The sequence below is a fragment of the Canis lupus genome, chromosome X (assembly GCF_011100685.1).
Source record: "Canis lupus familiaris isolate Mischka breed German Shepherd chromosome X, alternate assembly UU_Cfam_GSD_1.0, whole genome shotgun sequence".
In the NCBI taxonomy this organism is placed as follows: Eukaryota; Metazoa; Chordata; class Mammalia; order Carnivora; family Canidae; genus Canis; species Canis lupus.
The window spans coordinates 75,846,292-75,870,791 of NC_049260.1; the positions used below are offsets into that span (position 1 = coordinate 75,846,292).

Here is a 24,500-nt window from a genome sequence, read left to right on the forward strand (position 1 = left end):
ATTTTATCTCTTTTTTCTTGGTTAGCCTGACTAGAAGTTATACAATTTCATTGATCCTTTTAAAGAACTAGCTTTTGGTGTAATTGATCTATTCTATTGTTTTCTCTTTTCAATTTTGTTAATTTCTACTCAAATTTTGATTATTGCTTCTCTTCTGCTTGCTTTAGGCTCTTATTGCCCTTCTTTTCTTAATTTTCTAAGATGATAGTTTATAGATTTTTTATCTTTCTTGTTTTCTAAATATATGAATGCATTAAATTCCATAAATTTTCTTCTAAGCACTGTTTTCATTGCATACCACAAGTTTTGATAAGTTACGTTTTCACTTTTGTTTAGTTAAAATATTTCAAAATGTCTCTTGAGACTTCTTCAACCTAGGTTTCACCTAGTAACATGTTGTTTTATCTCCAAATATTTTGAGATTTTGTAGCTATGTTTCTTTTGTTGATTCTTAGTTCAATCCCATGTGATATGAGAGGATACTTTGTATGTTTTCTACTCTTTTAAACTTGTTAAGATGTATTTTCTGGCCTAAAATGTGATCTATCTTGGTGAATATTTCATGTGAGCCTAAGAAGTATGTGTATTCTGCTGATGGTGTTGGATGAAGTATTCTACAAATGTCAATTTAGATCCAGTTGATAAATGGTACTTTTTCTCCCCCTTTACATGAAACAGGAAGACTAGAATGGGGCTGGAGCTGACCAGTTGTTTTTCCTCCTGGGACAGATATGAAAAAGTAGCTTCTCTTTCAGAACAGCCTTGTTATGAAAAACCCTCTGGACATATTTCAGCATGGTTACTTTTCCGCTGGCCACAATTCAAACTGGTTATTTTTTCCTTCCCCTCCCAGAAACAGGAGGGGGTTTTTCCTCTAATTTTTGCTGTGAGAACCTGTTGGGGTTCCTTGAAGTAAAATCAGTGAATGTGTGCCCCCCCCAAATGCTCAGCCATGAATTTCCACTCTTAAGTTAGTACACACTCAGCGTCTAGCAGCTCATCAAATTTATCACGTAAGTGTCCTTTTTAAAAAAGATTTTATTCATGAGCATCCCGGATGGCTCAGCGGTTTAGCGCTGCCTTCAGCCCAGGGCGTGATCCTGGAGACCCAGGATCTGCATGGAGCTTGTTTCTCCCTCGGCCTGTGTCTCTGCCTCTCTCTCTCTCTCTCTCTCTCTCTCTCTCTGTTTCATGAATAAATAAATAAATAAATAAATAAATAAATAAACAATAAGATTTTATTTATTCATGAGACACACACACACATGAATAAATAAATAAGATTTTATTTATTCATGAGAGACACAGAGAGGGAGGCAGAGACATAGGCAGAGGAAGAAGCGGGCTCCCTGCAGGGAGCCCGATGCGGACTCGGGACTTGGTCCCAAGGACCCTGGGATCACTACCTGAGCCAAAGGCAGCTGCTCAACCCTTGAGCCACCCAGGTGCCCCATCACTTAAGTGTTCTAAGTAGTTATTGGCCCCAGAGACTTCTGCTTCAAGGAAGCTCACCTTACCTGTGATTTTGCCTATATCTCCAGATTTTGGGAGTGTTGGTTTGCCCTATCACCTCAGTTCTCTGACAGATCTTAGAAAAGTTGTTGATTTTCTATCTGTTCAGCATTTTTTCTTATTGTGAGGAGGGTGGTGAGGACTTCCAAGCTCTTTACATATTGGAGCTGAAAGTCAAAGTCGCTATTACATTTTTAGTTTTAGAATTTCCATTTATTCCTTCCTCCCCCATTTCAGTTTGTGGGTGAAATTGTCTACCTTGTTATCTATTTTCTTGAACATATTAATCATAATTTTATTTTTTTGGTATATTTTTCTATTGGAGTTCAATTTGCCAATGTATAACACCTAGTGCTCATCCTGTCAAGTGCCCCCCTCAGTGCCTGTCACCCAGTCACCACATCCCCCAGCCCACCTCCCCTTCCTTTCAAAGTCTGTGGGATGCCTGGGTGGCTCAGCGGTTGAGTGGCTGCCTTCAGCTCAGGGCATGATCCTGGGGTCCTAGGATCGAGTCCCGCATCAGGCTTGCCACAGGGAGCCTGTTTCTCCCTCTGCTTATGTCTCTGCCGCTCTCTCATGAATAAATAAATAAGATCTTCAAAAAAATAGTCTATGCTTGATACATCCAATAGCTTTATCTCCTATAGGTCTATTTCTTTTGTCTATTTTTTTTCTCTTGGTTTCTTTTTCTCCTTTTAAAAATAATTTCCATTTGTCATGTCTCTTGGTATGGTTCAGTTTGAATGTTGAACATGGATGAAAATTCTAGAAAATTGAGATGATATTTTCTTTATTCGTAGAGGATTTTCTTTTGCTTTGCAAAGGCAGTATAAAAGTAAATTAGCTTAAGTGAATGAAGAATTGAACTATTTTGAGGTTGGATTTCAATCTTTGTCAGATCTATTCTATTTCCAGTTCACTCTTACTTCTAAGGTGTAATCCTTCAGGGGTTCTGACAACCTGGGGAATTTATCAGTTCCCTCAATCTTGGAAGTCCCCAAACTCCATTTTTAAAATTTTCCTCTGTACTTTGAAGCTGCCAAAGCTTTATCTTCCCAGTCTCTCAATTGCCTCTTTCTACTTGGTTTCTTTACTTCTAGCTCTATACCTATTAAGAATTGGTGAATGCATAAAGGAGAAAATTAACTCAGACTGCTCATTTAATTTCTTTGTAATTTCCTTTTCTCCAGGATATTAGCCCATCAAAACCTGGCTGTCTAGTTGGTTCTGAGTTCTAGATTTTTAAAAAAATTTTTTATTTATGATAGTCACACACACACACAGAGAGGCAGAGACACAGGCAGAGGGAGAAGCAGGCTCCATGCACCGGGAGCCCAATGTGGGACTCGATCCCAGGTCTCCAGGATTGCACCCTGGGCCAAAGGCAGGTGCTAAACCGCTGCACCACCCAGGGATCCCTAGATTTTGAATCTAGATTTAGCTATGTGTGACTCCTGACAACTCTATTCAGGTTTCTGCCTCTTCACAGCTTGTTTTCAGCCTCTTGACCTATGTTGATAATGAACTGGTCAATGTCTCAAGAGGAGAATAGGTGTAAAATGTCAGGTTTCACCTATAAGTTTCTCTTCTCTCCAGGATTTTGGTAGCTCAATCCTGGCTGCTTTGGAAGCTCTCTGATGTCCTTAAATAATTTCATCTGTTTAAATACAATAACTATACTTCAGTTTTTCTTGTCCTAAGTGGGAGGATTGGTCTTCTATTAGTAGACCATTATAGCCAGGAGCAGAGTATCTTTCACAACTTTGAGCATAATATTTTCATTACCATCCCATGCAAAATGTTTTCTAATTTTAATTATACTTTTCTTCCCATGCATTATTTAGAAATGTATTTCCTAATTCCAAATAATATGTGGGTTTTTAGTTGCACTTTTATTATTGATTTCTAGTTAGTTGCACCATGGTTAGGGAACATAGTCTGTATGATTTTAATCTTTCTGAAATGTTAAAACTTGATGTATGGCCCCACATATGGTCAATTTTTATACATATTCCATATATTTTTAAAAATAATGTATCTTTGGGGTGGGGCCTGGGTGGCTAAGTTGGTTAATCGTCTGCCTTCAGCTCAGGTCATGGTTCCTGGAGTCCTGGGATGGAGCCTTGCATTGTGCTCCCTGCTCAGTGGGGAGTCAGCTTCTCTCGCTGCCCCTCTCCTCTGCTTGTGCTCTCTCTCAAATAAATAAATAAATAAATAAATAAATAAATAAATAAAATATTAAAAAAATAATGTATCTTTTGTACAGTCTCATGCCAACCAAAGTTTGAACTAATTACGTCAAGTTTGCTAATCATGTTCAAGTCTTTTATATCTGTGCTATTTTTATTTGCTTATTCTGTCAGCTAAGAAAAGGGATATATTAAAATCTTCCACTCTATTATTATTTGTCATACTGTCCATTTCTGGTTTATATATTTTGAAGCTATTTTATTAGATGCATACAAATCTAGAATTGTTATATTTTTCTGGTGGATTATACATTTTTCCTCATGAAGTAACCCTCCTTATCTGTAGTAATGCTTTTTGATGTAAAGCCCATTTTCTTGGATATTAGTATCTCTTTACTAACTTTTAGTTAGTGTTTTCATGGTATATATTTTTTCCTATTTTTGCACTTTCAAACTTTCTGTATCTTCAAGTTTTTAGATGTATCTTTTGTGAACAGCATCTATCTGGGTTTTGTTATTTTTATCCAATATTGCAATATTTGTGTTTGAATGGAAGCATTTGGTCTGTTTTTATTTAATGTAATCTCTGATACATTTAGGATTTAATTTCTTATCTTATTTAGTGATTTCTATTTGACCTGCCTACTCTACGTCCCAATTTCTTTCTCATCTTCTTTTGGATTTATTGAATATTTTATTATTCCTTTTTCTTCTATTAGCTTGATAATTGTACCAATTTACTATTGTTAAGTGATTATATATTACAGAATAGATTCTTGATTTTTCTTTTTTTAAATTTTAATTCTTCATTTTTCAAAGTTTATTATGAATTGGTATTTTTACCCCTTTTCCAGACAATCCACAGGATTTAAAATGCTAACTCCACTTACCCTCATCTCAATTTATATGCCATTGTTGTCATGCATTCCAACTTTCTATATGTTTTCAACCTTATTGTCTTTATATTTCAATGTTTTAAGCATTCTTACAATTGTTTCATATAGTCAAGATTCACATATTTGCACTTTCCTTTGTGCTTCTTTTCTTCCTACTTTGTAGGAAGATAAATTTTCATTATGTCTGAAGAACAACTTTTAGAATTTCTTCTAGTATGAATTTGCTACTGATATTTCTTTTGGCCTGAGAATGCCCTTACTTCACTGACACAGGTAAATAATATTGTCTATGGGAGTAGATCTAAATCGGCATTAATTTCCTTTCAACACTTTAATAATATTCTTCCATTGCTGTGCAAAAGCTTCTTATCTTGATGAAGTCCCAATAGTTCATTTTTGCTTTTGTTTCTTTTGCCTTTGTGGATGTATCTTGCAAGAAGTTACTATGGCCGAGTTCAAAAAGGGTGTTGCCTGTGTTCTTCTCTAGGATTTTGATGGAATCTTGTCTCACATTTAGATCTTTCATCCATTTTGAGTTTAGCTTTGTGTATGGTGAAAGAGAGTGGTCTAGTTTCATTCTTCTGCATGTGGATGTCCAATTTTCCCAGCACCATTTATTGAAGAGACTGTCTTTCTTCCAATGGATAGTCTTTCCTCCTTTATCAAATATTAGTTGCCCATAAAGTTCAGGGTCCACTTCTGGATTCTCTATTCTGTTCCACTGATCTATGTGTCTGTTTTTGTGCCAGTACCACACTGTCTTGATGACCACAGCTTTGTAGTACAACCTGAAATCTGGCATTGTGATGCCCCCAGATATGGTTTTCTTTTTTAAAATTCCCCTGGCTATTCGGGGTCTTTTCTGATTCCACACAAATCTTAAAATAATTTGTTCTAACTCTCTGAAGAAAGTCCATGGTATTTTGATAGGGATTGCATTAAACGTGTATATTGCCCTGGGTAACATTGACATTTTCACAATATTAATTCTGCCAATCCATGAGCATGGAATATTTTTCCATCTCTTTGTGTCTTCCTCAATTTCTTTCAGAAGTGTTCTATAGTTTTGAGGGTATAGATCCTTTACATCTTTGGTGAGGTTTATTCCTAGGTATCTTATGCTTTTGGGTGCAATTGTAAATGGGATTGACTCCTTAATTTCTCTTTCTTCAGTCTCATTGTTAGTGTATAGAAATGCCACTGACTTCTGGGCATTGATTTTGTATCCTGCCATGCTACCGAATTGCTGTATGAGTTCTAGCAATCTTGGGGTGGAGACTTTTGGGTTTTCTATGTAGAGTATCATGTCATCGGCGAAGAGGGAGAGTTTGACTTCTTCTTTGCCAATTTGAATGCCTTTAATGTCTTTTTGTTGTCTGATTGCTGAGGCTAGGACTTCCAGTACTATGTTGAATAGCAGTGGTGAGAGTGGACATCCCTGTCTTGTTCCTGATCTTAGGGGAAAGGCTCCCAGTGCTTCCCCATTGAGAATGATATTTGCTGTGGGCTTTTCATAGATGGCTTTTAAGATGTCGAGGAATGTTCCCTCTATCCCTACACTCTGAAGAGTTTTGATCAGGAATGGATGCTGTATTTTGTCAAATGCTTTCTCTGCATCCAATGAGAGGATCATATGGTTCTTGGTTTTTCTCTTGCTGATATGATGAATCACATTGATTGTTTTACGGGTGTTGAACCAGCCTTGTGTCCCAGGGATAAATCCTACTTGGTCATGGTGAATAATTTTTTTAATGTACTGTTGGATCCTATTGGCCAGTATCTTGTTGAGAATTTTTGCATCCATGTTCATCAGGGATATTGGTCTGTAATTCTCCTTTTTGGCGGGGTCTTTGTCTGGCTTTGGAATTAAGGTGATGCTGGCTTCATAGAACGAATTTGGAAGTACTCCATCTCTTTCTATCTTTCCAAACAGCTTTAGGAGAATAGGTATGATTTCTTCTTTAAACGTTTGATAAAATTCTCCTGGGAAGCCATCTGGCCCTGGACTCTTGTGTCTTGGGAGGTTTTTGATGACTGCTTCAATTTCCTCCCTGGTTATTGGCCTGTTCAGGTTTTCTATTTCTTCCTGTTCCAGTTTTGGTAGTTTGTGGCTTTCCAGGAATGCGTCCATTTCTTCTAGATTGCCTAATTTATTGGCGTATAGCTGTTCATAATATGTTTTTAAAATCGTTTGTATTTCCTTGGTGTTGGTAGTGATCTCTCCTTTCTCATTCATGATTTTATTAATTTGAGTCTTCTCTCTCTTCTTTTTAATAAGGCTGGCTAATGGTTTTGCACAGCAAAGGATACAGTCAACAAAACTCAAAGACAACCTACAGAATGGGAGAAGATATTTGCAAATGACATATCAGATAAAGGGCTAGTTTCCAAGATCTATAAAGAACTTATTAAACTCAACACCAAAGAAACAAACAATCCAATCATGAAATGGGCAAAAGACATGAACAGAAATCTCACAGAGGAAGACATAGACATGGCCAACATGCATATGAGAAAATGCTCTGCATCACTTGCCATCAGGGAAATACAAATCAAAACTACAATGAGATACCACCTCACACCAGTGAGAATGGGGAAAATTAACAAGGCAGGAAACCACAAATGTTGGAGAGGATGCGGAGAAAAGGGAACCCTCTTACACTGTTGGTGGGAATGTGAACTGGTGCAGCCACTCTGGAAAACTGTGTGGAGGTTCCTCAAAGAGTTAAAAATAGACCTGCCCTACGACCTAGCAATTGCACTGTTGGGGATTTACCCCAAAGATACAAATGCAATGAAACGCCGGGACACCTGCACCCCGATGTTTCTAGCAGCAATGGCCACTATAGCCAAACTGTGGAAGGAGCCTCGGTGTCCAACGAAAGATGAATGGATAAAGAAGATGTGGTTTATGTATACAATGGAATATTACTCAGCTATTAGAAATGACAAATACCCACCATTTGCTTCAACGTGGATGGAACTGGAGGGTATTATGCTGAGTGAAGTAAGTCAGTCGGAGAAGGACAAACATTATATGTTCTCATTCATTTGGGGAATATAAATAATAGTGAAAGGGAAAATAAGGGAAGGGAGAAGAAATGTGTGGGAAATATCAGAAAGGGAGACAGAACGTAAAGACTGCTAACTCTGGGAAACGAACTAGGGGTGGTAGAAGGGGAGGAGGGCGGGGGGTGGGAGTGAATGGGTGACGGGCACTGGGTGTTATTCTGTATGTTAGTAAATTGAACACCAATAAAAAAAAATAATATTCTTCCATTGTCTGGCTTTTTTTAAAATAAATTTATTTTTTATTGGTGTTCAATTTGCCAACATATAGAATAACACCCAGTGCTCATCCCATCAAGTGCCCCCCTCAGTGCCTGTCACCCAGTGACCCCCACCCCCTGCCCACCTCCCTTTCTACTACCCCTAGTTCGTTTCCCAAAGTTAGGTGTCCCTCATGTTCTGTCTCCCTTTCTGATATTTCCCACTCATTTTTTCTCCTTTCCCCTTTATTCCCTTTCACTATTTTTTATATTCCGCAAATGAATGAGACCATATAACGTTTGTCCTTCTCCGATTGACTTATTTCTTTTTTTTTTTTTCGATTGACTTATTTCACTCAGCATAATACCCTCCAGTTCCATCCACGTCGAAGCAAATGGTGGGTATTTGTTGTTTCTAATGGCTGAGGAATATTCCATTGTATGCATAGACCACATCTTCTTTATCCACTCATCTTTCGATGGACACTGAGGCTCCCTCCACAGTTTGGCTATGGTGTACATTGCTGCTAGAAATATCGGGGTGCAGGTGTCCTGGCGTTTCACTGATTCTGTACCTTTGGGGTAAATCCCCAGCAGTGCAATTGCTGGATCAAAGGTCAGATCTATTTTTAACTCTTTGAGGAACCTCCACACAGTTTTCCAGAGTGGCTGCACCAGTTCACATTGCCACCAACAGTGCAGGAGGGTTCCCCTTTCTCCACATCCTCTCCAACATTTGTTGTTTCCTGCTTTGTTAAATTTCCCCATTCTCACTGGTGTGAGGTGGTATCTCATTGTGGTTTTGGTTTGTATTTCCCTGATGGCAAGGGTTGCGGAACATTCTCTCATGTGCTTGTTGGCCATGTCTATGTGTTCCTCTGTGAGATTTCTGTTCATGTCTTTTGCCCATTTCATGATTGGGTTGTTTGTTTCTTTGCTGTTGAGTTTAATAAGTTCTTTATAGATCTTGGAATCTAGCCCTTTATCTGTCATTTGCAAATATCTTCTTCCATTCTGCAGGTTGTCTTTGAGTTTTGTTGACTGTTTCTTTTGCTGGGCAGAACCTTCTTATCTTGATGAAGTCCCAAAAATTCATTTTTGCTTTTGTTTCTCTTGCCTTCATGGATGTATCTGGCAAGAAGTTACTGTGGCCAAGTTCAAAAAGGGTGTTGCTGGTGTTCTCCTCTAGGATTTTGATGGAATCTTGTCTCACATTTAGAGCTTTCATCCATTTTGAGTTGATCTTTGTGTATGGTGCAAGAGAGTGGTCTAGTTTCATTCTTCTGCATGTGGATGTCCAGTTTTCCCAGCACCATTTATTGAAGAGACTGTCTCTTTTCCAGTGGATAGTCTTTCCTGCTTTGTCGATATTAGTTGACCATAAAGTTGAGGGTCCACTTCTGGATTCTCTATTCTGTTATATTGATCTATGTGTCTGTTTTTGTGTCAGTACCACACTGTCTTGACGACCACAGCTTTGTAGTACAACCTGAAATCTGGCATTGTGATGCCCCAAGCTATGGTTTTCTCTTTTAATATTCCCCTGGCTATTCGGGGTCTTCTCTGATTCCACACAAATCTTAAAATAATTTGTTCCAACTCTCTGAAGAAAGTCCATGGTATTTTGATAGGGATTGCATTAAACGTGTAAATTGCCCTGGGTAGCATTGACATTTTCACAATATTAATTCTTCCAATCCATGAGCATGGAATATTTTTCCATCTCTTTGTGTCTTCCTCAATTTCTTTCAGAAGTGTTCTGTAGATTTTAGGGTATAGATCCTTTACCTCTTTGGTTAGGTTTATTCCTAGGTATCTTCTGCTTTTGGGTGCAATTGTAAATGGGATTGACTTCTTAATTTCTCTTTCTTCAGTCTCATTGTTAGTGTCTAGAAATGCCACTGACTTCTGGGCATTGATTTTGTATCCTGCCACACTGCCTCATTGCTGTATGAGTTCTAGCAGTCTTGGGGTGGAGTCTTTTGGGTTTTCTATGTAAAGTATCATGTCATCTGCCAACAGGGAGAGTTTGACTTCTTCTTTGCCAATTCGAATGCCTTTAATGTCTTTTTGCTGTCTGATTGCTGAGGCTAGGACTTCTATTACTTTGTTGAATAGCAGTGGTGAGAGTGGACATCCCTGTCTTGTTCTTGATCTTAGGGGAAAGGCTCCCAGTGTTTCCCCATTATTTGCTGTGGGCTTTTCATAGATGGCTTTTAAGATGTTGAGGAATGTTCCCTCTATCCCTACACTCTGAAGAGATTTGATCAGGAATGGATGCTGTATTTTGTCAAATGCTTTCTCTGCATCTATTGAGAGGATCATATGGTTCTTGTTTTTTCTCTTGCTGATATGATGAATCATATTGATTCCTTTATGAGTGTTGAACCAGCCTTGCATCCAGGGGATAAATCCCACTTGGTCATGGTGAATAATCTTCTTAATGTATTGTTGGATCCTATTGGCTAGTATCTTGTTGAAAATTTTTGCATCCATGTTCATCAGGGATATTGGTCTATAATTCTCCTTTTTGGTGGGTTCTTTGTCTGGTTTTGGAATTAAGGTGATGCTGGCCTCATAGAACGAGTTTGGAAGTATTCCATCTCTTTCTATCTTTCCGAACAGCTTTAGTAGAATAGGTATGGTTTCTTCTTTAAACGTTTGATAGAATTCCCCTGGGAAGCCATCTGGCCCTGGATTTTTGTGTCTTTGGAGGTTTTTGATGACTGCTTCAATTTCTTCCCTGGTTATTGGCCTGTTCAGGTTTTCTATTTCTTCCAGTTCCAGTTTTGGTAGTTTGTGGTTTTCCAGGAATGCGTCCATTTCTTCTACATTGCTTAATTTATTGGCGTATAGATGCTCATAATATGTTTTTAAAATCGTTTGTATTTCCTTGGTGTTGGTAGTGATCTCTCCTTTCTCATTCAAGATTTTATTTTATTTATTTATTTATTTATTTATTTATTTATTTATTTATTTATTTTAAAGATTTTATTTATTTATTCATGAGAGACACACCCACACACACACACACAGCGGCAGAGACAGAGGCAGAGGGAGAAGCAGAGTCCATGCAGGGAGTCTGATGTGGGACTTGATTCCGGGTCTCCAGGATCACGCCCTGGGCCAAAGGCAGACGCTCAATGGCTGAGCCACCCAAGCATCCCCATTCATGATTTTATTAATTTGAGTCTTTTCTCTCTTCTTTTTAATAAGGCTGGCTAATGGTTTATCTATCCCATTGTCTGGCTTTATTTTTCCTGTAAAAAGTCAACTATCAGTCTACTTCTTATCCCTTTGAAGGTAATCTAAGGTTTTTATTTTACAGATACTTTAAGATATTTTTCTTGTCTTTGGTTTTCAGTATTTTTACTATAATATGAATAGGTGTGATTTTCTAAAATTGACCTTGCTTCAGATTTTAATGGCTTCTTATATGTGGCTTCATGTTTTGCAAAGTTCAGAAAATTCTCAACCATTACTTTTCCAGATATTACTTATGTCTCATTCTCTCCTCTGTAAATTTCTTTTTTTCCTCCCCTCCTAAATTTAAGTCCACATATGTTAAAACTTCCCTCTGTATGCTCTCTTATCCATTCTTAATTTTTTAAATCTTCTGTGACTCTGGAATTTATTCTAGATCATTTCTTTCAACCTACCTTCTTGGTCAATAATTTTCTCTTCATCCATGTATACTTTGCTGTTAAATCCATCTATTCAGTTTTTTTTCCCCAGTTGGGGATGGAGTCCAATGCAGATTCAACTCATGACCCTATGATCAAGACCTGAGCTGAGATCAAGAGTTGGATGATTAACTGACTGAGCCACCCAGGCACACTGCCTTTTTATTTAGTTCTTATTTAAGATTTTTAAATTTTTCAGTTCTAGAATTTCTTTTTTTTAAAAAACAGTTTATTTATTTATTCATGAGACACACAGAGAGAGGGAGAGGCGGAGACACAGGCAGAGGGAGAAGCAGGCTCCATGCAGGGAACCCGACGTGGGACTTGATCCCGGGACTCCAGGATCATGCCCTGGGCCAAAGGCAGACGCTAAACCGCTGAGCCACCCAGGGATTCCCATAGAATTTCTGTTTTATGCTTTTTTATAGTTTCCATTTATCTGCAGAAATCCTCTATATTGTCCTTTATGTCATTAAACATAGTAAGCTTATTTATTTAAAATCTATGTCTGACAACCCTAATATCTGAGGCCCCAATGAGTCTTTTTCTATTGTCTATCATTTCTGATGATTTCTGTTAATTTTGTCCTGTCTTCTTGTGTATTTGTTTGTTCTCTATTATGTGTCAAATATTGTATTTTATAAAACTTCAGAAATAATTTGAGAATGACATCTTTTCCCTCCAAAGAAAATTTATATTTGTGCTGTTAGGCATGTAGGAGTGTTAGCACTCTGTGATTACCTTATTCTACTTTCCAGTGATTGAGATTATTAAAAATTAAACTGATATACTTGTGACAGCTTGTCTATCTCTTGTTAATTCTGACTCTGAGGTGCAGCTTTTTCGACATCACAATCTAAAAGACACTGGGCTTCATCAGGTTCACCTCTAGGCAAGATTTTGATCACAATATCTGTCTCCCTAGCCTTCAGAGGCTGTCCAAAATTCTGCCTAGCCTCTCAACAACTGTACACTGGGAAAAGTGGCCTTACATTAAAGCTCAACTTCCCCCAATCCTATTCTGAACCAGTTAGTCCTAACTATCTTGTTAGCCTTCTAGTACCCTCAGGGAAGTTAAAAAATGTTTGGTTCTGGGTACCTAGATCAGCAGGAAGATTGGTTTCATTTACTCATCTCCCATTTCTGTAACTCACCATTGAGGCCTTTTGGTAAATTTTTGTTAAAATATACCAAATATACAACAAATTCTACAAATCTTAAGTGTTCATCTCAGTAAATATTCATAAAATGAGCAAGAAACAAAAAATTAACTTCATAGTGGAAGCTTCCTCCATCCCCCTATCTAGCCAATAACACATACCAAGGGTAACCACTATTCAGATTTCTAACACCATAGATTAATTTTTTGTGTGTTCTTTAAACTTTATGTAAGTACAATCACATGGTATATATTCTTTTGTATCTTTTTTTGCTAACATAGTCTGGGAAGTTAATCCATATTGTTGCAATGATATTCATTGCCATTTATGAATATAAATCCCATTTATGGGATCCCTGGGTGGCGCAGCGGTTTGGCGCCTGCCTTTGGCCCAGGGCGCGATCCTGGAGACCCGGGATCGAATCCCACGTCGGACTCCCGGTGCATGGAGCCTGCTTCTCCCTCTGCCTGTGTCTCTGCCTCTCTCTCTCTGTGTGACTATCATAAATAAATAAAAAATTAAAAAAAGTGTCACTGGAAAATAGCTATAAAAATAAATCCCATTTATGAATATACTGTATCTTATTTATTTATTCTATTATTGATGGATATTTGGAATATTTCCAGTTTGGGGCTATTATGAATAGTGCTACTATAAACATCCTTATATGTGTCTTTTGGTGAACATATGCATGCATTTCTGTTGTGTGTAAGGTCATCAGTTGTGCATATTTTGGACTGAAGACAAAATTAAGATTTGAGGCCTGGAGTGTAGCAAACTAAGCAAGGTAAATGCTGCCTTGTGTGGGTCTATCTGGAAAGCCAGGTGATCTTCCCCAAGAGACAGATTTGTTTATCTCTGTGTCCTATTGACCTTAACAGTTGGCACTGCAGCTAACATGTGTTTTGTCTTAAATCTTATTCTCAGAAATAACCAGTGGTGTCATTTTGACAAAAGTCACCGCAAAGAACTCCCTAAACACATGAAATCATGTACAAATATTTTTAAAAATCTAGTATTTCCAAGACATATGAGTGGAGACAATGAATAAATATTTCAAATTTCCCTTTCATGCCTTATTTCATGAAATCTGCTTTTTCCTGGATCCAAGAGACATGATGGATATTAGTGGCTGAGCAGAGAGGGAGTGAAGAGATGAGCTATTTATTGCTTCCTGTATTCTAGAAGAAGAAAAAAAGTATAAATAGTTGCTCCATGAGAAGATAAATTTTTTCCCTGAAAATTAGAGAAAGACAAATCTTAACACAATGGAAATGTATTTTCTTTTGGCTTTTAAGAGTGGTAAATAAAAAATGGATGACAGGTCTGATGCACTGGGGGAAGGGAGAGAAGTGGGCACACTCTTGAATCACTGATGGTGGAAGGGGAACTTGGGTGGAAAGGGATCATAGCTCATTGGTGATGTGTATTTCAGGTTACCAAGAATAGTGAAGAGGTGGTCTTTTTGGTCTTTCCATCAGCTCCCTGTCTAACTTAGAGAGATGTGTTCGTAGCTGAGTGAGGAAGGAAGAAAATTTTCTGGTTGTGCTCGGGTTGGTGTGAGAATGAACATTATCTGGGGAATCTTGGAGTCAGGATGGGGTTTGAGGCAGAGACCTGAAGGGGTAGAGTCGGGTTTCCCTACACCCCCAGGTTACCCACTAGTTCATTTTAGTTCTCTAGATTATGGACGGGGTCATGGGGAGAGTTGATGCTGGAATACAAGAGTGAAAGGTGAGAATTGGGAGCACCTGGGTGGTTCAGTGGTTGAGCGTCTGCCTTTGGCTCAGGTCATGATCCTGGGGTCCTGGAATCGAGTCCCACATCAGGCTCCCAACAGGGAGCCTGCATCTCCCTCTGCCTGTGTCTCTGCCTCTCTCTGTGTGTCTCTCATGAATAAATAAATAAAATCTTAAAAAAAGAAAAGTGAGAATCATTTGATAGAGTCCTGAATCCATAAAAGCTAAGAATTGTGGTTTACCACCCAGAACTAAATCTTCACCAACCGCTATCTTTTGGTTTCCTTGTTTGTCTGTAGAGGGCGGCACATCTCAAGGGAAAGAAAGAGAAAAAGGATATGAAACTTAGTAAAAACTAAAGTGTTTCTTCAAGGAAATCTGGAGTTTGAACTGCCACAGGGGGATGGTAGAGGCAAACTTGCAACCAGAGCCCATTCCTCAACCCAACCCTGTCTATCTTAAAAAAAAAAAAAAAAGAAAGCAATGCTTAATCACAATCCTTTTTGGCTCTGAGAGAAGCAGCAACAAAATCAATGGGGCAAAAATGAGGGGAAGGTGGGCATATGAAGGGAGATAAACGAGGTCAAGAGAGAGGCTGGAGGGCAAGGAAATGGAAAAAGTAAGCATTTGGGGGTGGGAGTGGGGTGGGATGATAAAAGTGTTTGGAACACAGGGTGGAGGGTGTGCCTGAGATCTAAATAGGAGACATTTGAAAACTAGATTTCTCACTCTAGGGAGAGGGCACTTATGTGCCAGTACATCTACCGATCCCCGTTCTCTCTTGCTTAACTGTAGACATAAATTTAGGCAAGGAAGGAAGGAAATTGCTCTATAGAGTGTGATATCCTGGAGATAACCAGTGGAGGGTAGAGATATCCAAGTCAGGATACAAGGTCCAGAGGTAACTCAGAATCTTCCTCTCCCAGCCTTTGGTCTCCTTCCTTCTTACTTTGGTGCTGGAAAAGTCCAGTGTTGTACCTCTGAGGAAACAGGGGAAATGAGTATAGAGGAAGCAGAGGGAATGAATATAAAGGAGGAAAAAGCCAAAGAAGAAACATTTGAAAATTTAGACCCTTGGTGAGGAGAGAAAGGTATTGATATCCTTGTATTCTGAGTGTTGACATATCCATCTGAGGAAACTCAGATAAAATATCTATGTATTTGCATTGCCCTATTGGATAGCAGTTAGCACAATTTGTGTCTAGGAAACGAATGTCCAGCAATCATCACAATTATATAGCATTTGCAAGAGGGTGAACTTCTGTGATTTGCATACGTTGGATGTGCTCAAGTAGGTGATTTAATGTAAACAGATCTGGAGGTCAGGGGTAGAATTTACTGAAGTGCTTACTCACTAATTAGAGAAGGGTGCAACCACACTAAAAGATGAGCAGAGCAGGGAACATCACGCAAGATGAGGACAATTAAGGATCTAGGAAAAGATAAGTCCATGGTATCTGGCTGAATGAACCATGCGTAGTAAGAACATGGGGCCTCCCAGGAGGACACTGTATGAATAAAAGAGAATCAACCTTTCCCCAACTAAAATTACCTGTTTTTTGGTGATGCTGAAGATATAACAACTTTTAGCTGTATTCTTGACCTCTCCAGGCATCCTTTCATTCAGGGAAAAATGTGGTTTGCTCAGCTCAAGGATGCTGGGTTTTCATTTAGCCACGATATCAATAGTCATTTGGCCAGTCTCCCCATTGTTGGAAACACGATCCTCACTCCCCACCCTGCTATTAAGGAGAAGGCTTTATGTGCTCTGGATAACTTGAATGCAAGTGTTGAAAATCAGGGCCAGATTAAGATGTACGTCAATGAAGTGTGTCGGGAGACTGTGTCACATTGCTGCAACTCATTTCTGCAGCAGGCCGGATTAAATTTGTTAATAAGCATGACAGTTATTAATAACATGCTTGCCAAGCCCATTTCAGACGTGAAGTTTCCTTTGATATCAGAGGGAAGTGAATGTGCTGAGGTTCAGGTTTTGAAACTGTTGATAGGTTTGTCTGAAAAGCCTGTCTTGGCAGGGGAATTGCTGGGGGCCCAAATGCTGCTCTCCTTCACGTCCCTCTTTATCAGGAACGCCAACAGACAGGTTCTCCCGCAAACCCTGGCCTCTTAAATGGCCACCTCGAACAGAATGGAACCGAATCCACCCAAAACCCTTCCGGTGAACACACACTCGTGTCGTTCTCATGCAGAGAATCTGCAGTGGATGCCATCGGAGATCCAGCCTTAGCCAATCACCACATCACGGGGTGAAAGTTACACTTGCTAAATCGAGGACCACACTCTTAGGGGCCAGGCAGGGGTTCTCACAGAGCTTTGAGTGACTCCTTGGTTTTGCAGTCAGTCTGCAGGCAACGTGCATTGTCAATGACTCCCTTGCGGCCTTCCTCGTGTGGCAAAGGGATCCTTTCAGCTGCCAGCTGTGGCTACAGAACATCATATTAGAGCACCGCGAGGGATGCCTTGCCTGTGCTGGTCTCCCTGTCTAAGCTGGACCGTTTGGGGGAGACCAGACGCATATCGGGCTCGTGCTGAAAATGCATCTGTTGCTGCTTAGGTTGAATTCTTTTTCCTTTACTCCTCCTTTGCGAGGTGATGGATGGTGAACCCGTTGATCCAAAAAAGTACACTGCCTTTCTCTGTGCTGTACTGACTTAACTTCACCCACCCACGCCTATGTTTGTATGTATCATCAATAAAGTTGTGTGCTTTGATTGACAAAAGCAAGACATGGAACTTGTCCTTGAGTTTACAGTCTACATGCAGAGGAAGACAAAAATATGCAACCAATGCGACCTAAGTAGGGTGCTTGCTCCCTGACAGGTGCACACTTCTCAGTGCTCCTAGGAGGCAGGGGGAGAGGCTGGCTGCATGGCTCAATATAAGCCTCAAGAAGGGGCTGGGTGCTGGGGGCGGAAGCAAGGGAGCAGAGGTGGGCTGTGTGGAATTAGGACTCAAGGAGACAGCACCTGTGAAGCAGGTGACTCAGAGTCTGGCACCTGGAGCAGAGCAATCCCTCAATGAAGATGCCTTTCCTTAACTGCCAGCCTAGACGGAAGGTCAGTATCCTTGGGGCTTGTCTGCACAGCCTTGGGGACCACTCGGCAACGCACCTCTGTGCATTTAATGCACAAGAATGGCAATGACAGTTGTCCTTTGCTGCGTGGTATAGTTCTCTCTGTCCTGCGAAGCAGCTGTTAAACCTACCTCCAGGCCCACTGCCTTCCTTGGGACCCCAAGCCCAAATCCCTGGCAGAGTGAGAAGGGTTGGCCCCGCTTCCTTTGGGGAAGCCTCCTTTCTGGCCTCTCCCCGGTACCTTTAGTGACATCCAAGAAGGGGCCAGTGAAGCACCCCCCTCCCCACGAACTCCCCATCAGGGTGGTAAGGCAGACGCTGGGGTTCCTGGCAGGGCTATGCTATGGCTGGTCCATCGGGAGACAGCTCTGCCCCTCCCCGCATCCAAGCTCCTGACACCACTTGGAGGAAAGGAGGAACCCAGCCCTGTGTACAGAACCACTCTGTGGATCCGGACGACTCATGCTGCCACCCCTCCCAGCACTGCCAGACCCCTCCCGGCAACCCTTGGCCCCTGCATCACCAAAGCCAGGTTCCCTTCCCTTAGGCAGTGCTGTCTCTGTGCCTATTGCCCTCTCCTTGTCTCGCTGGGATGCTGTCTGAGCCCTGTGCCCTGGGCATCAGCACTGTATGTGTGCTCTGCCCTCTGACTGCTCTCCTCCACACAGACCATAGTCTTATTTTTTCCTCCATTCTCCTAGAGTTTGGGTTGCGGGTAGATCACAACTCTTCAGCTTGTACCCATCTGCCCCGCACTTTGGGCTGACTAGCAAGTGCGGGTGGTTGTCTGCCAGCTCCCAGGACCATCTCTGGGGAGTCTTCTAACCTGCAGTGGGGACACTGCCTCTTCCCAGGCACTGGCACCTTAGATGGCCAGCATGTGACTTGTGGTTGCTGTGACGCCACACCCCCAGCAGGACGCGCGCGCGCGCGCACGCGCGCACACACACACACACGCACGCGCGCACACACACACACACACACACACACACACACACACACGCACGCTGGGTGCCACCCTCCCTGGGCTTCCTCTGCTGACTGCTGGATCCTGTCATGTTTGCTAAGAGTTGCTAATGCGACCACCCCTTTCTCCCAAGCCAGCCTCAGGTGGACTGGGCAATGTTTCCAGTCAGTTTGCTCTGCAGGCAGCTCCCACACTCACTTGTCCCAGTGGAGCATGCTTTGGTCTTTGCTGTCTTCAGCGACAGACACCTCTTTAACCTCAGCACGAAGGCAGGAGATTTTCTACTTCCTCCTGGATGGGGGTCCCAAATTAACAGGCACTTCCCTCCTCCTCTGTGCTCTGCCAAATCTCCATCTGAGTGCTGGCACAGTTGTCCTCCGTCTCCAAGGCAGGCACTTGGCACTTTCAGGCCACAGCTGACTTCTAACCCAGGGAGGGCCTTGGAGACTTTCTGCTCATCTCCTGAGCAACTGTCTGTCACAGGCAAGCCTTGGCATCCAAGGGTCTCCAGGGTGTAGTCTTGGCCCAAGGCAAAAGCCTCCTGTGCATCTGTTGGCCCTGCCCTCCCCCAAACACTCCCCTGTCTGGTAGCTCAGGCCCCCGGTCTGCCCTTTATCCCTTGGTTGGTTGCTGTGCCAGGGCAGGAGCCCTAGGGCCAGTGGAAGGGATTCGGGAGCAGGCCTGCCAGTCAGGACCTGATTAAGACATTGAGAGGCTATCAGCACCAGGAAGACCATGGTGCCCCCTCCCATACCTAATTCAAAATGAAACAGCATGGGACCACCAAGCACCAAACTTGCCTACCTGCCTGCTGCAACTAACAGATTCTTTCTGGGCTTCTCCATGGTAAACACTTGACAAGGTCATCAAAGCTGCAGCTGTCAACACTGTGTGGGGAAGTGCCCTGCCTTGATGGGGTCCACCCCAGCCTAGCCTGCCTCTTGGGTCACTCTGAGGGGCCTAGTTCCCACAGACTGCCTACCAGCTCCCGAAAAGGCCCGGTTTTGCTTCTTTTCATCTCCTGATGACATCTACATTTGGTGCCTGTAAGTACTGGCTGCACACTAACTCCCAGTGCCTCCCCAGCTTGCTACCTCTCCTGGGGATTTTGTGATTTAACCCCCACACTCACCTGGCCCCCAATAAGTGCACACACAGGAGGTTGCAGACATCCAGCTTCCCACCGCATACATCCAGTCTCAAACTTTGCCTCCTCGCCCGGTTTCAACCACCATCCCCTCACTTTGATGTGTGCCACCCACAGATAGGCACAGCCCTCACCAAGCCTATGTCTAAGCCACCACAGCACCATTCGGCTTAGAGTTTGACCACTGTGGCCATGACTGGCCCCAGGATCCCTTCTGGGGGCTCCCTTGGTCTAGGATTTAGATGGGTGCCTCACTATAGTCCAGCACAGTCCTGCAGAGGATTGGCCAATCAATCCCTTGTCTGCCACTCATGCTGCATGCATCACCCCACCCACCCTCTGTCACTTCCCTCCTCTCTTTGCTCCTGGCCTCCTGTTCCCCCTGAGGGAAGACTGCTTTTCCCTTATTGCCTCTTGTTTTTGTGTGTGGCTTAGGATGCCCTCCCTCATGCCCTGATTACAGAAAGAGTCTTCTGTAGGGTTTCCTTTTTAAAAATATTTCATTTATTTATTTATTTATTTATTTATTTATTTATTTATTTGAGAGAGAGAGAGAGAGCAAAAGTGTTGAAGAGAGAGAAACAGGCTGCCCATCCAGCAGGGAGCCCGATGTGGGGGCTCGATCCCAGGACACCGGGTTCATGACCTGGGCCAAGGGCAGCTGCGTAATTGACTCAGCCACCCAAGTGCCCCTCCTACATGGTTTCTTAATGCCTTCACGCTTTTCCTTGAGGACCATTTGAATGGTAAATAGTTCTCCAACCTTTCATTTTCAGGCTGTAGGTGTCCTTAGGTCTAAAATGAGTCTCTGGTAGACAGCAAATAGATGGGTCTTGCTTTTTTATCCAGTCTGAAGCCCTGCAACCCTGCGTCTTTTGATGGGATCGTTAAGCCCATTCACGTTCAGAGTTACCATTGAAAGATATGAATTTAGTGTCATCATAATACCTACTCAGTCCCTGTTTTTGTGGATTATTTCTTTGGGTGTCCTCCTCTTTCTTTTACAGAGTCCCCCCTTAATATTTCTTGCAGAGCCGGTTTGGCGGTCACATATTCTTTCAGTTTCTGCCTATCTTGGATGAATAACCCTCAATAACCCTCGTCGTTAGATCCTCCAGTTTGGATTGCATCTCATTCAATTGATTTTTAATTTCTGCCTGATTGGATCTAAATTCTGCAGTCATGAAGTCTCTTGAATCCTTTATGCTTTTTTCCAGAGCCACCAGTAGCTTTATAATTGTGCTTCTGAATTGGCTTTCTGACATCGAATTGTAATCCAAATTCTGTACCTCTGTGGCAGAGAGGACTGTTTCTGATTCTTTTGCGGTGAGTTCTTCTTTCTAGTCATTTTGCTCAGTGCAGAGTGGCTAAAAATGAGTTGTACTTGTTAGAAGCGCAAACTCTTCTCTCTGTAGCGTTCCGGCTCTTCTCTCTTTAAATCTCAGGTCGAATTCGTAGGTTTTCAGGATGATTTGAAACTTATCTAGGTAAGTTGGTGGGGACAGGTGACTTGGGGACCCTACTCCTCCGCCATCTTGCCCCGCCCTCGCCTTCACGCTTTTCCACTTCAAGGGTTGTCTCACAGATCTACTTGGAATTTACCTTCATGCAAGGTCGGAGGTGTGGTCCAACTTTACTTCTTCCCCCAAATGGATAACAGACTAAACCAGCACCATTTATCACTCCATTCTCATGCTGCTGTGTGACATGTCTGGGATGCTCATGCACGCAGCCGAGCATCCCCTCTGTGGCTCCCTGGTGTGAAGCCTCTCCTGAGGCACAGCTGTCTCCCAGGAAACTCTCACTCAGGGGCCCTCAGCTCACTGGGGCCCCTATGGCAGGTGCCTTGTGTGTGAGCAGGGAGGTGGGTGTTGGTGCTTGTGAGCAAGCCTCTGCCCCAGGTTCCTTCTCAGGACATACTCCTGCCTATAGGAAACTGTCCTCTGGCCTACTTTAGCAACATGGGGAAGTGGGGACTGGTTTCTTCTCTCATCAAAATTACTTTACTTGTGTGAGAGAATAGCAAGTTGAATAAAGTGTGTTGTCTGTATTTTCATCAATATTAACTATGTTATTGTATCATACATGTGATTTTACATTTTCTAGAGTGTATAATTATCTTTGTAATGATATACAAAGAAAGGCATAGCAGTTTCTACCTCTTGACAGATATATTGGGTGTGCATAGGAAAAATTCAGTGAGAGACTAATTTTTTCTGTTTTTTTTTGTGCTTTTTGAATTTTGTACATATATATATATTTCTATTCCAAAATAAATTTAATAAGAAACAATTATTATTCATTCATATAAAAGTTCCTGGTGTAGCATTATCATTCTATAGTCATTTTTGTGAACTCTCTTGTTAGTTTATTTTGCTTCCTTTTTTTCTGAATTTTAAGTACATAAACATAATTTACAAATTATGACAGTTTTGTCTTTTCCTGTACAATATTTTATAGCTCATTTCTTTTTCTTATCTCATTGTACTGTCAAAGACCTCCAGAGCAGCAGTATTGATGTTACAGTGCATGCTTGTCTTGTTTCCCATTTTAATGGTTGATATTTCAGCAGTAAGGTTGATGTTTGCTGTGTAGGTTTTTGAATAAGGAATCCATCATATATTTATATAACAGAATTTATAAAGCAGTAAAAATGAGTGGGCTAGATTTCTATATTTCAGTCTAGACAATTCTCAGTAACCTAATGTGTGAAATGAGCAATTTGTAGAAAGATATGGTATAATGCCATTTATATAATTTTAGGCATATGAAACAATCCTATATAGTATTTTGATACATTTATTTCTAGAGTAATTTAAAGTGCATACTGAAAGATGCACATCAATTTTACAATATCAATTACCTCTGGGAAGGGATGGAACAAAGTGTGACTCCAATGGTTTATGTTGTTTAATTTGATCTGCTAATACAAATCTTTTAAACAAATGCAAGAAAGTGTTCGTATTTATTAATTATGAATGATTTGTACATATAATCTCATTTTTCCCTGTATCTCTCTTTTTATTTTTTTTAATTTTTAGAAGATTTTATGTATTTACGACAGAGAGTACACAAGCAAGGAGAAGTGCAGAGGGAGAGGGAGAAGTAGACTTTGATGAGCAGAGAGCCCATCTTTGGGCTTGATCCCAGGACCTGGGGATCATGACATGAGCTGGAGGCAGATGCTTAATCTACAGAGCCACTCAGGTGCCCCATCTCTATTTTTTTAACTACAAAGAAATATGTACTGTTTGCCTAATACAACCAATAAAAAAAGATCCTCACCTAGGCATATCCTAAAATAAGTCTAGAATAATAAAGATTAAGAGAGAGGATTTTACCCTCTAAAATCTTTCGAGGGTAGGGGGAAAGTCATCTACAAATCATATTAGCATCAGACTTCTTATTCATAACACTGGATAGTCAATGTCAATGAATAAGTGTCTTAAAATCTTTAGAAAACATGCGTTTCTCTATTATCCTATCTCTAAACACACTATCAAGGGTTATGTGGTGACAGTAAAGATGTTTTTAAGACTGAAAATATTGGCAGCCTGGGTGGCTCAGTGGTTTAGCGCTGCCTTCAATCCAGGGCGTGATCCTGGAGACCTGGGATCAAGTCCCATGTGGGGCTCCCTGCATGGTGCCTGCTTCTCCCACGGCCTGTGTCTCTGCTTCTCTCTCTCTCTCTCTGTGTGTGTCTCTCATGAATAAATAAATAAAATCTTTAAAAAAAGACTGAAAATATTCAGGAAGTTTGTCTCCTGTAGACCTCCTCTTAGGAGTTATTTGAAAATGTCCTCCGGTAGTACTCAAGCCAAAGGGAAATACAGAATCAAGGAAATGGTGATCCTCACTTGGGAAAGCAATAAAGGTTAGTTTTAAGATAACAGCTAAACAGCACACTTTGTTGACCAAACCAAAGTGGAACAAGATGGCAGAGGATTTGAGGTAGTGGGTGAACTCATGAACAAAGGGGGACTTGATAAAGTCAGTTGAGAGGTTAGAAAAACTAGAGGCAAATAAGGGAGGAAAAACAAGTAGCAGAATCTCTAAGAAAATATTACAGTGATGGTTCCCAGTGAACCATGCCTTCCCGTATCCATACCATTGTGTGGTCCCCTCCCACATTGACTCTGGACTTGACCATGTGAATTTTGGGGGGCAGTTTGAAAATAAGGAAAATGACCCATAAAGAGGCTTGAACAGTGCATTTTCCATGGGGCTTGCACTCTTCCTACTCTGAAACCACCATGTGTGGAAGTCCAACCTAACCTGCTGGAGGAAAAAATCATGTAGAATAGACATGAACTGTCCCAACTGAGGACCCTTAGAAAGAGCTGTCAGATAAAATATAAGACTCTCAGTTAAAATTGAATTTCAAATGAACATAAAACATTTTTTCAGTATAAGTATGCCCCAAACATTGCATGGGACAAACTTATACTAAAACAATTATTAATTATTTACTTGAAATCCAAATTTAACTGGGCATCTTTTATTTTTATTGCTAAATCTATCAGGAGCAGGGGGAGGTGCAGAAGGAAGGGGGAAAGCAGACTCTCTGCTGAGCTGGGAGCCCGACTGCAGCATCATGACCTGAACTGAAGGCAGACACTTAATTGACTGAGCCACCTAGGTGCCCTTTAGTTTATTTTTATATTATGTTCTGTAACAACTGAATCTCCCAGTAAATTTTTTGCTTTCAACTCCATAAGTTGAAAATCATGAACAGAATTTAGATGATTGTAACTGTATAAATGATGCTCGTTGCTGAGACATGTAGCGTCCTAATACTCAAATCTATTTTGTATAGTTTTAGAAAATGATTCACATATCACCTT

The 24,500-nt window shown here is 41.2% G+C and overlaps 1 protein-coding gene across 1 annotated transcript; it reads left to right on the top strand.

Annotated features, from left to right (window-relative positions):
• Positions 1-14,420: 14,420 nt before the first annotated feature.
• LOC119868318 (protein ARMCX6-like) lies at positions 14,421-17,193 on the top strand. The gene is made up of 2 exons (XM_038588817.1): positions 14,421-14,443; positions 16,039-17,193. Exons 1-2 carry the CDS (start codon positions 14,421-14,423, stop codon positions 16,577-16,579), a joined length of 564 nt encoding a protein of 187 aa, XP_038444745.1. The 3' UTR covers positions 16,580-17,193.
• Positions 17,194-24,500: the final 7,307 nt, after the last annotated feature.

What these genes read in the sequence shown, in the direction of transcription:
- LOC119868318 (XM_038588817.1), top strand. Translation starts at nt 14,421, where the DNA reads ATGCTGGAATACAAGAGTGAAAG. An exon ending in CTGGAATACAAGAGTGAAAG is followed by an intron (nt 14,444 to 16,038) that starts GTGAGAATTGGG and finishes AACAACTTTTAG; the next exon opens with CTGTATTCTTGACCTCTCCA.